This window comes from Anopheles nili, chromosome 2, assembly GCF_943737925.1.
Source record: "Anopheles nili chromosome 2, idAnoNiliSN_F5_01, whole genome shotgun sequence".
Taxonomy (NCBI): domain Eukaryota; kingdom Metazoa; phylum Arthropoda; class Insecta; order Diptera; family Culicidae; genus Anopheles; species Anopheles nili.
The window spans coordinates 59,453,287-59,465,342 of NC_071291.1; the positions used below are offsets into that span (position 1 = coordinate 59,453,287).

The 12,056-nt window shown below is 44.1% G+C and overlaps 4 protein-coding genes across 4 annotated transcripts; 1 reads left to right on the forward strand and 3 right to left on the reverse strand.

Moving 5' to 3' along the window:
- Positions 1–496: 496 nt before the first annotated feature.
- LOC128721335 (solute carrier family 25 member 16-like) lies at positions 497–6,864 on the reverse strand. The gene is made up of 7 exons (XM_053815078.1): positions 6,742–6,864; positions 5,298–5,524; positions 5,009–5,203; positions 4,646–4,802; positions 4,427–4,568; positions 1,741–1,743; positions 497–671 (listed from the first exon to the last, which is right to left on the reverse strand). The coding sequence occupies exons 1-7, from the start codon at positions 6,812–6,814 to the stop codon at positions 497–499; spliced, it is 972 nt and encodes a 323-aa protein (XP_053671053.1). The 5' UTR covers positions 6,815–6,864.
- A 1,583-nt stretch (positions 6,865–8,447) lies between these two features.
- LOC128721328 (nucleolar GTP-binding protein 2) lies at positions 8,448–10,592 on the forward strand. The gene has a single exon (XM_053815071.1). The coding sequence runs from the start codon at positions 8,535–8,537 to the stop codon at positions 10,590–10,592; it is 2,058 nt and encodes a 685-aa protein (XP_053671046.1). The 5' UTR covers positions 8,448–8,534.
- A 103-nt stretch (positions 10,593–10,695) lies between these two features.
- LOC128721340 (uncharacterized) lies at positions 10,696–11,445 on the reverse strand. Its single transcript, XM_053815084.1, has one exon. It carries the CDS (start codon positions 11,425–11,427, stop codon positions 10,846–10,848), a length of 582 nt encoding a protein of 193 aa, XP_053671059.1. The 5' UTR covers positions 11,428–11,445; the 3' UTR covers positions 10,696–10,845.
- A 27-nt stretch (positions 11,446–11,472) lies between these two features.
- LOC128721344 (uncharacterized) lies at positions 11,473–11,908 on the reverse strand. Its single transcript, XM_053815087.1, has 2 exons — positions 11,787–11,908; positions 11,473–11,731 (listed from the first exon to the last, which is right to left on the reverse strand). Exons 1-2 carry the CDS (start codon positions 11,810–11,812, stop codon positions 11,473–11,475), a joined length of 285 nt encoding a protein of 94 aa, XP_053671062.1. The 5' UTR covers positions 11,813–11,908.
- Positions 11,909–12,056: the final 148 nt, after the last annotated feature.

A 12,056-nucleotide genomic window follows, 5' to 3' on the forward strand; every position in this document is an offset into this window, starting at 1 on the left:
TGAAGCAATAAAAACAACGCCATTCTTTGAATTGTTCTAATAGTATTCGCAGCTAAGCAATTCAATAACAAAAATGTTCGAGCATGTATTAGAACGTAACAGTTTCCCTTGTCCTAGCGTAGTTCTACGATCGTCACTGTTTCGTCATTTCGTCAGCAGTAAAAGACAAACAAATAAATAACACTTCCCCGAACATCCCTCTTTTACGCTTGCCAGTGGTCACCAGCAAGTGCGTTCTGTTTTCTGCTCTCAATACTATCTCTTTCTAAGACAATTGCACTACGGAACTATGAAATATAAGAGAGTAAACATGTGTAATAAAGACGGACGAAAGTTTAACACAAAAAAAAACAAATAATGGTGTGATGATGCATTGTTACAACATGGGAAAACTAAAACTTAATGCTAACACTTCCATTTCCACCATGAACGCCTCTTTAGAGAGGCTGGTTTCGTCTGATGCCCGTACCCGGTATCACCGCTACTTAGCGCCGGCTCAAATCTTCATACCCGTGTCCAGTTTGAGGGCTTGCTTTAGCACTTCGTAGGTTGAAAACGACACTGCCACCATCGGAATGGCGCGCAGGTAATTGATCGACATCCCCCGGTAAAGGCCTTTGATGATACCGTTCTCGTTGTAGATTATGCTTAACGTTTTCCACATTCCCATGCTAGAAAGAGGAGATGTTGTATGAGTAAAATGTATGAGAAATGTTGTAAATACGCTAATAAGTGCTGAAATCAGACGCAATTGAAACACACGCAACAAAATACGTTCACAAAGTTTCGATGTGAAACTTCTACACACAATTAGATAAGGGGAGTTCTCTTGGCAATAAAGGAACAAACAATTATATCAAGTTTATCTTAACCACAAACAAATGAAATTGTTAGAAACGAAATACAAAAATCTATTGTATCAATGCTAAAGTGTTAGTTTATAGGAATCAGCGTTATAGCATAAATTGTGAAAATGAATAAAATTCAACTTAAATTTTTAAAAATCTATTGGTAAAGTTTATATAAGATTTGATATTACCATTTAAAACTATATTCATTGGCAATCGAATTGCCAACAGGCTAATGTGCCGAGTTATCTAAAGCTATCTGAGTAATTATCGATCATTGGAATAGAAAGAACAACAAAATGGAATGCCCTTTCCACACCGGCAGCATCGTCTTCAAAAAGTTACGAAACGTGGCTGCACAAACACATCGAATTGCTACGCCAAGCTGGTTTTATTGGTCTCTAAAGTTCACCCCAACTACCTTTGATCTAACATTTGGGGTGAAGAAACTCAAGCATAGAAATTCAAATCAGACGAATCTATTAATGATAGATTTTGAACTACAAAAAAAGTATTTTTTGGAATAAATTGTAATTCAAAATATAGCTTAACACTAATAACATGACTAAGGATGTAAAACATGAAGTACACAAATAAAACAGTGAATAGTAATTAAAAGAAAGAAGATATTAGTGTAATAAGAGATATATAAATAATTAAATACGATTAAAGTGCTATGTTATGTTAGTTAGCTATTGAAATTATGTTATCATAAAAAAAAGAATTAAACATTAAAATACATAAGATAGTACTATGGGAATAATGCGACTGCTAGGGGAGAAGGTGAAAATTAACTTGCAAGCTACTCAACGTACGGCATTATGCATTAGGAATGTGTAGCACAGAAAGCATGCAGTTAGAGAGCGAAAGCGAAAGCACCATAAAAACCTACCTCCTGTTGGTCGGAAACACCCCGCCGTGGATGAGCATGACGTGACCCAACGTGACCACGTACGAGGGCACGTAGATATGGGATAGATTTTTGATCGAACGCACCAAAACCGCAGGCGAAATGTCATCGTGAGGTTGCCAGCATTATTGGAGCATGAAGTTAGGCACAATTGGTTATTAGACATCCCACACCACACCACACACACCACACACACCGCCACCGTCGATGCAACCAGGCCCCCGGGGAGAAAATTGCACCGCAGGCGCAATGGTTATTCAATTAGGCGCATATATATATATATACATAAATGCAGTGAGGTCCATTCGCGCGTCACGGTGACGACATTATTGGCGATCGGTCGACCAAAGCAAATGAAATTCGCAAAAATCGATGTAACACGGCCACGGCACGGTACGGTTGCACACATTAGGGGACAGTTTAGTTCGTGTTGGCAGGAGGGTGACGAGGAAGCCCAAAGATACCAAAGATGCAATACCATCACCATCGATCATCAGCACGAAATCACGCCAAGCGTAAAGGCAGGCAGCACGGGGAAGAAATAAGATAATAAATGGTTAGTATCGAAACGGATGGTGAAGGGACGGCGAACAAATGGACGTCGCATAAAAACATCGAACGGGGAGGCTGACTAATGACCTTTTACCGCCACCGCTTGGTCAGCTTTAATTATCCTAAATGTTTAGGGAACGCGAACGCTGGGGTGAAGAAGATCTACGATTCCACCTGAAATCGGGGCAGCGGAGTCTAATGTAGGTGTTGATGTAACACACCGTGGTCAAGAAATTCCCAATTCGTTGCTTGCGTCATTCCATTCCCCGTTCGAAAAATGAGATCCCCGGATAAGCGTAAAACCCCAATTTATTCTCACGAACAAGAAGCTACTCTAGCTTGTAAATTCGTCGTAACAGATAAACTTCGAAAAGCATTCGGTGGCAAGGGATAGAACCTTTTGTGGTGCAAAATAATCGACGTATTGAAGGGTTTAAATCATATCATTTTACTGTCTTTCCAATAGCTATATGCAGCTATATACAAATTTAGACGGCGTTATATGCTTTGAAGATCAGAAACCTCTGTACAAGCATATTTGGCATCGAAGCTAACACCAACTAACAACTTCCCGCGCGATTAATAGCAGCTAATAAACTTGCTCGGTAAATTAACTTTAATCAAGGCAACAACGCTAATTAGCAAACAGCTATGCCAAACATCAAAAGATGCACAAAAAAAAACTAATCACTCAAAAAAGCGCGGGCGCGCTAGTGCCTTTGCAAATTACCACTTCCCGATATCGCTGCCCAATATACATCACAACACCTGCGCTAGTGCGCGAAATTTTTCCCTCACCACCCCCGGAAAAGGCAGCTCGATTCAACCTGTTCTGTGGAGAGGTTTTTTTTTGCCCATTCCATTTCATTCCCAAACGGCAAGCAAATGCCAACGCGAAGAAGCAAAAAAAAAACCACCCCATTCGCCTCCCGCGAAAACGAGTTATCAGCGTGGAAGTGACGTGGAAAAAAATCGTAAATGTAGATATAATGATCTTCCCCCGGAGCATCCGGGAGATACCGCCGCGAGTCAATGAGTCCGCTTGGCGGTCCAATAGTTCGCTCAGATCGCACCTGATGCCACGCAGGCTTCGGAATTCGGGAAATATGTCGTCGAACGGCGGATGGATTGCGCAATTCCGATGGGGGCAGTGGGTTGTTTCCGAGAGGCTGGCTGTCTATAAATGCCTTTCGACTGAGCACAGTCATTTGCTGTTTTTTTCTCTCTTTCTCTCTCTCTCTCCATCTCTTCATTTCTTTCCCAGCCTCTGGGTGTCACCGTGTCACAGGGAAGGTGAACCTGAACGAAAGATTCCCCACCCCAAGAAAGCTAAAAGCTTCTCTCACGGCAGCCATCTTTCTTGGCCCAAAATCTCGTTTCGCCGTCCACCTGCATGGGGGCGCGCTTTGTCTTTGTGGACAGACGCGCTGGAACCGCGTGGCAGCCTCTTCTCAGGTGTGTTGCCAGGTGAGAAAGTTTGTCCAACTCGCAGGCGATCGCGGAGAAAACCGAAACAAAAGCTCACCATGACCGGTGCTACCTCGAATCTGGGGGGATTGGCAGTGATTTTTCTGTGCTTTTTTATTTCCAATTTTTCAACGCTCTTTTGCAACAGTAACACACGCCTCAATCATAGCGAGTGGAAAGGGCTCGTATGTGCGCGTCCATTGCAGAAGGAGGTTTTGCATAAGAAACATCCGCAAAGAGAGATCGCTGGCACCCTATTTTATGTATGCACCCATGCAGGAGATAATAGTTATGCAATTTCATATGCAAATGTCCTCGTTTTGTTGCGGTTTCCAAACGGAAGAGATCGATTGTGGTTATCTCGGCAACGAGGTTGCTGCACCACGCATACTGGTCCTTCCGTTTGGAGGTCAAATTTGAGCATTTTAGTACGACCGTCTCGGCGTGATTTGCATACGCGCCCCGCTAGATCGCGAGAGAGGACCGCATGAATTATTCAACCGATCGAATGGGGTGTGACGAAAGAAACGGCAACACATATTTGGTTGGAATGTGGTCGATCTTGGGTGAAGATCAGCTTGTACGAAGAACCTGAACCCGACCCCGAACCCGGGATTGTATTTGAAAGTGATGTGTTTTGGTCGCTTACCCGAACTTTGCCGTTTCCGGGTTCATCATCGCTAGCTGCATCCGCCTTCGGGTCACGTCCAGTGGATAGGAGAAGGATTGGGCTACGGCACCGGCGAACCCACCGCACAGCAGCTTTGCGGGAACACACAGGACTAATCCGCCTGCGAAATAAATTGCGAAAAAATGGTTGCGGATGTCAAGGACATGCTAGGGAGAAGGATTTCAGGCAAATGCTTACCGGTGTTGCGGTCACACTTTTTACACGTTATGCCCGGGGCGTACTTCATGCAGACGAACTTGAGCATTTCGAAGCAGTAGAACGAAAATCCTGCGTACGGTACCATTCCCATCAGCGTCGGTACAAATCCACGGTAAAGGGCACGCAATCCACCTTCCTGTGATCGACGATAAGGAAATAAAAATCCATTACGCAAAGGGCGGAATAAATGTCACTTTTTTTGAGGATCATTTTAGGCTTCATTGTTTATCGACTTGAAACGAAACTGAGACCAGGCGGACATGCGATCATACTGGCTCGTATGATCGTTTTGTTTAAAATTATGTCGCCGTTAAACCCGCATTTGCCATGCGCCATACGTACCGTCCTGAAGATCGTGACCGCGGTGTGTGCAATACCGTTGTACCGATGCTCTCCGGTCACCTGAAAGGCCAATCGGGCCCTTATCGTGTCCAAAGGGTACGTCAAGGTGACGGCGGTCACACCCGCGGACGCACCGGCAATAAATTTATCCGCGTGCTTGATCGGCAAGTTCGTGCCCAGCACTTTGCTCAGATACTGATGGGTAGTATGAACAAGAGTATAAAAAGCATATGGAGGTGATTTTTTTAAATGGATCGATAAATCGCTGAATCCGCTTTGGGATACCTACCTTCTTGTACACCTCGAACGCGGTAAATTGAGTAGCGGCGTACGGAAATATTCGTACCATCTGTGCGCCATTGCCCTTGTACAAGGCAAAGAAGGATTCCTTCTTGACGATGTGCTGCAGACCGCTGAATACGCCGAGATGTTTGTAGTGGATCGAGTGTGCTTGCAGCAAAATCTTGATGCGATCAAGCGGCGCTACGGCGGTCTTTGAGCACATTCCGGCCACACCTGTAATGTGATCGAGTGTAACGTGCACATCGGAGGGATGGAGAATATTAAAAAACCACCACGTCTGTTTCACATACGCCCTTATTTGGTAGCGTTGGTATAACTGTAGGAGCTTTATATCATATGTAAATTATGAAAATCATTCCTACACAAGCTTAACAAGTACAAAGTTGAATGAAATTTGCAACAAATCTTAAAAGTGCGTACATAAAGCTGTACCGAAAACACAACTGGAAAGAAACAGGATCTTCTTTCAAGGGAAACTACTTGTCACGATTGGGTCGGCAAAATTTCGAGCCCGCGCTAAAGTTCAGCACTCCAATTACCCCGGGTGGTTATGAAACTCTCTCCGCGAAAACAAAAAGCGCAATACAATGCGTTTACTTGTTCGGACACATCGCGCGTGAGTCACAGTAGTGAAAATATATTTTAATGGGCTCATCAAACAGTGTGAAAAAACCGCCAAAACAGACCATGATTTTCACCGCCAAAAAAAACCTGTTCACAGCGCCAATGCGAGACAGATGAGCAAATAAAACAATGCATTACCAACAGCGAAATGGAAAGTGTCAGCTTCGGTACAGTGGCCAGGTACCGGTATATATACCGAGCTAGTGCTAGGAGATGTGTTGAAACATAAAGGCACCGATTTTGATCAAGGCTGGCTGTGGATATTCGATCGCTTGTTTCTGTTGTGGCTTTGCAGGCATTAAAGTTTAACTTTTTGCCAGTGTTACTGAGATTAATCATGAAGGAGTGCATTTATTCGTTTTACTATAAGCTATAAAACAAACTATTCGGAAAAGAGGTTTTTCTAAATAATAAGAGATGAAATATTAGGAAAATTAATAACAGAGTATTTGTATGCAAAAGGGGATCAGACATAAGATAATTGTTCTTATCACGAGATCTAATAATTGTATAAATATTAATGTTTTATGAGACTACTTAGAATTGTCATTATTCCACTGTTAGTACATATACATGTTGCACATGTTTTTGAATAGATCGAAATACTTCCACAATTCAAGTACACAATAAAACGATTAAATGATTGAATGACTTAATACAACGTATAGCAAAAAGATGATAAATAATATTTTCCATTAATTATTGTAAAATAATCATGCTTTACGAAAATTATTACCATGTTACTCTATTTTGTATAACCTGTAGATAACAATTTATGAACATAATTTATATAAAACGTTACATACCTCCAGCAAGTAGATTTTTGACGATAAATTCCACATTTTTCCGGGACTGATCGGTTGCGGTAACAGAGGCCATGGTTGAGGCTGGTTTTTCCAACTGCACGTTACCGAACCGAGCTGCTGCTTTTCCGCTTTCCCACCGTAATACACTTCACTCCAACCGAAACGAGTAATGCACCTTTCCTGGTTTCGCCTAGGAAAATGCAAGAAAACAAACCACCTCTTAATGCACCTGAACGCATACATACAACCGGAACGGACGGCTGGCCTATCGCCACATGCAAACGCCGTGATTAGCTGCGTTTAGGTTCCGAACCGTCCCAGCACCGCACCGGAACAAAACACGTTGGAAATTCCACACAATTCGTCGTACCGCGCACGGAGAACACCAGCAAAAAAGGAAAACACTTCAGCGAACGTGTGCGTAACCGCGTGCAGAGTAGGCCACGGAGTGTTTCTTCTTTTCGCAAAAATCTTTCAATACTTTCTCTTATCAATTCGAACTTTGCTGGCGAACGAAACTGAAACAAATAACGGTCAGCCGGTCATCGAACGGGTGAAAAGTAGGGAATACGTTGCGTTGGAAATAAATCGGGGCACCGATCAAGTAATCAATTGCGGCTCGCAAAGCAGGTCAAAACGTCTCGCAGAGCGCGCTGGGAGAACACGAGCCCGGGTCACGTCACAGCAATGCTGAGATTGGAAATTCTACACTAGTTGGAATCCATCGCATCGTAGGGGACACGGTATGCGCGGTATGAACTGGTGGTGTTGTGCACACGTTGCGGTAACCAAACTTGCACTACGAGCTGTGCGAAACGACGAATTGTAGCTAAGAAATTCGAACAAAATACCCCCAAAAGCAAAACGATGAATGAAACGCGCCACTCACACGACACGGCCGCGGACGATTACGAGAAGGAGAAAGTCTGTTTAACCATGCACGGCTCTACCGATGCTGCATGGATGCTCACCTTAACGCACACACCACGCACGGCTACGATCGCCAGACGAAGAGATGGTTCGAATTCCAATGTCTGACCGCGCCACGCACAACGCGGCAGGAACCGATCGCGCGATCGAGCACTGTTTACGGAATGCCTGCAGTTCAGTTAGTACGACGGCTCCACGTCCCGGCGGTCAGCTTTTTTCATGAAAACAGGTATTTCTACTTTGCCAATGTAAACAACCTAGCTGGGAGACGGATAAACTGTCAAGTGAATATTTCCGTTGCCCAGGAAACAAAAATTATTTATTCAAATTACATACGATTGCTGAACTTTTTCCGTTGCCAAATGAATCTTTCTTTTGAAATAAAGCTTCAGTAGAGTTATATTACATGCATTTCATGCATAGTTTCATTTATAATTGTGTGTTATTTCCGAACTCCGCACTCGATCTCATTCGGGAAGGAATGCAATATTCGAACCGCATGTATGGCTTGCATTCACTCGTCTTTCGTTCCTGAAAATATTGGAAAACATCAGTTTAAAAGATCTTTTGCAAGATTCGAATTTGTCGATATTGTATACTTATTTCTTTTCAATAAAATTTAAAATTCAAAAGAATTACGATTGTGAGATAAACGTCAAATTTTTGTTATTGATTCTGTTTTGTTTTAGTATAAATTTGGCTTTCGTTTCCAGCTGTCATATACCTCTGCGAGCCGCGTGCTAGCATACTTGAACAGGCTCCGTTGTTATCATTGAGTAATACCAAGTTTTCATATTTTATTTTCCACGAAAAAGAATTCAAACCAGTGTATCTGTCCTGCTGGAAGAGCTTAATTTAGCACCATGCCGAAAGTGAGCTCCCGCTCGGGGCCTCCCCGTAAAATGTCGATTAACAAATCGACGCACTCCATGAACCCGGACCGGCCTACGGAAGGTCTCAAAGGGGTGGCCAAGCCACGTACGAAAGCAACCATCAAAAGGTTGCAGATGTACCGCAACTTTAAGGCAAAACGTGATCGCCACGGAAAAATCCTTACACCGGCTCCGTTCCAAGGATGGGTCAACAGTGGCACCGTGGCTCGCGTAGAACCGTCACCGAAATGGTTCGCCAATTCGCGCGTTATCTCGCAGAAATCGTTGCAAAAGTTTCAAGAAGAGATGGGAAAGGCGGTTAAAGACCCGTACAAAGTTATCATGAAGCCTACCAACTTACCGATCACGCTGCTCAATGAAACGGCTCGGTATCAGCGGGTGCATTTGCTGGACACGGAGAGCTACGAGACCGTGTTTGGTAAAAAGAAGCTGCGGAAACGGCCGACTTTAAAGGTGCGCGATTTGGAAGACCTTACGAAAACCGCAGAGGAGTCAGCGGAGAAGTACGACGAAACGAAGGATCACGATATCGAACGCGACGACGGTGGTGTGAAGGACGCGGTGCGAGAGTACATCTTCGCAGCCGGCCAAAGCAAACGTATCTGGAACGAGCTTCACAAAGTAGTCGATTCGGCGGACGTGCTGCTGCAAGTTCTGGACGCTCGCGATCCGATGGGAACCCGCTCGAAGTACATCGAAAACTTCCTGCGCAAAGAAAAACCCCACAAACATCTATTCTTCATACTGAACAAGGTGGATCTGGTGCCGATTTGGGTGACGCAGCGTTGGGTTGCGATTCTTAGCAAGGAGTACCCGACAATTGCTTTCCACGCGTCGCTCACGCATCCTTTTGGCAAGGGTGCCCTTATCAATCTTCTGAGACAGATCGGCAAACTGCACGTGGACAAGAAACAAATCAGCGTTGGATTCATAGGCTACCCGAACGTTGGTAAATCGTCCGTCATAAACGCGTTGCGTAGCAAGAAGGTGTGCAAAGTGGCCCCCATCGCAGGAGAAACAAAAGTCTGGCAATACATTACACTGATGAAGCGAATCTTCCTGATCGATTGTCCCGGTGTGGTGTATCCCACGGCGGAAACGGACACCGAAAAGGTGTTGAAGGCGGTGGTACGCGTGGAGCTGGTCAACAATCCGGAAGATTACATCGAGGAGGTTCTGAAGAGAATCCGTAGAGAGTACATCGTGAAGACGTACGGCATCAAGGAGTGGACGGATCACATCGACTTTCTTGAGCAGATTGCTCGCAAAACTGGAAAGCTGCTGAAAAAAGGCGAACCGGATGTACAGACGGTCTCCAAGATGATCTTGAACGACTGGCAGCGCGGTAAATTGCCGTTCTATGTAGCACCTGAAGGATTCGAAATTCCTAAATCCGTTCACGAGCAGGTGACGGAAACGGAGCAGGACGAAGGCGATCGCACAGCTCTACCAGAGGAAGACCAGAAGAGTACTTATTCTGGTGTGACCGCGACTCCGACGATTCCTGACTCGGTGAAGAAGGGTCGAGAGCTGTTCCAGATACAGGACTTCCGCAAGATAAAGGTTAATTTGGAGTTTGAAAGCGAAGACATTCGCGAGATTGACAAGATTGATCTAGAGCTGCTGGAAAAGCTGAAAGAAGAGAAAAAAGCGGAAGCGAAAGCCAAGAAAGCAAATCGTAAGAAATCCTCTGCTACGGGTGATGGTGAGAACGATGAAGATTCGTCCGGGATTAGTGACTTTTATTCGGAGGATGAGTACGACGAGGAAGCCGGTCGAGTGGTGCATCGTACCGCAAAGGAAAAGGGAGAGACTACCAAGAAAAAGCAAACTGCCGTGGAAAGCAACGCTACAGAGAAGACAAGTGAGCCTGAATCCAGTTCCCAAAAGGTGCCTGCCAAACTTACATCGAAGCAGAAGCGTGCTATCGAGCGGGCCGGCAAGAGAAAGAAAATTGGAAGCAACTTCTACGAAACGCACAATGTTAAGAACCGCAATAGGAATAAGAAGCCTAAAACGGATGATTGATGCGTCTTACCTTTATATTGCTTGTTCTCTGATAACTAAATAAAAAATGTACATGTATAGCTAATTTTTTGTTGAGTTTATTGGTTAGAATATGCTGCAAATATTTCTTTTTACTACTAGCAATTGTTTTTGAATTTACATACTCCTCTCTAAAAAATCATTGTCGCGCGTATTTGTTAGTATATTCTGCATATATATTTTTTACTATTAGCTATTGTTTTTGAATTTACATTCCCCCCACTTAAAAGAAAAATCATTGTCTTGCGTACAGGACTCGGCTCACTTTCGATACATTTATATCGTTTGCTGCTGGTATAGGGTCTTTGTTTCTCAAAGTAGGTAAATAATCAGGATCCTTACGAAGCAAGCAGTGAGCTTCGTAGGGACAATCGCAAAAATTGGCCACACGCACCGTCCTTTGCTGTTCAATGTGACGAGAACAGTGTTTAGCACAGAGCCGCTTTGCATTCCATCCGGTAGTGAACGGGTCTTCGACCCGCTGAAGACAACACTGACCGTCCGGAAAGCGATACTCACACCGCACAATAGTGAACGTATCCGAAATGGTGACCGGATCGTCCACATCCGGCGTCATTGCGAGCGCGAGGGAAGGATAGATTATAAAGGCAAACAGAGTTACGGCCACTAGTGCAAGAATTGGTATGAAAAGCGCGAAATACTTATCGGGAAGGTACGTTAGACCTAGCTGATCGAATAGCGAAGTGGGAACGAACGCCCAAACGACGTACATAAAGAAGAGGGTTTTGAAGAGCAGAAACAACGCAAAGCCATAGATGGCACGACCGGGTGTCGGGGCTGGCGTGTGTTCTGGCATTTTATGCAATTATGATGCACTCAGTGAAACGGTTATCCTTCGAGCCTAATAGTGGTCGTACTGTTCCGAAACGGGTGCGCCAAATTGCTCAAGCGTATCACAGCATAGTAGCAGCGCTTCAAAAAACGATGTGACTGCAACACGAACGTTTTTTGCCTGTTTGCCAGATAACTCAAGCAGCACTATATTATTTTGCAATTCGAAAGACCTTTGAACGAAGCTCCGTTTTGGTTCGCTGTCGATACGTAGTACATCAAACGCTATCTCTGCTTCACGACGGCTAGGAAACGGAATTTGTAAATGCCTACAAAAAAGAGAATTGTTACACCTTGTTATTTATGTTGCTACTATCGACTTACACTTCGATTGCTTCATTCGAATTCATAGCGGATATATGCGTTATTATCGGTCTTTATCATAAGACATACTGTCTACGCGAGTGTTGACAAAACATCACAAACCGATTAATTTCCTTCAAGCGACGTAAATTGATGAATGTCCGACAATCACCCATTTGCAAAGACATCCGGCTCGGTGTGGACTATTTTTGAAGCTTTGAACTTTTGACTACAAACTTTTCATGCTGAAAACAATGAATGAAATATTTCTGTAAACATACCCTTGTTTAC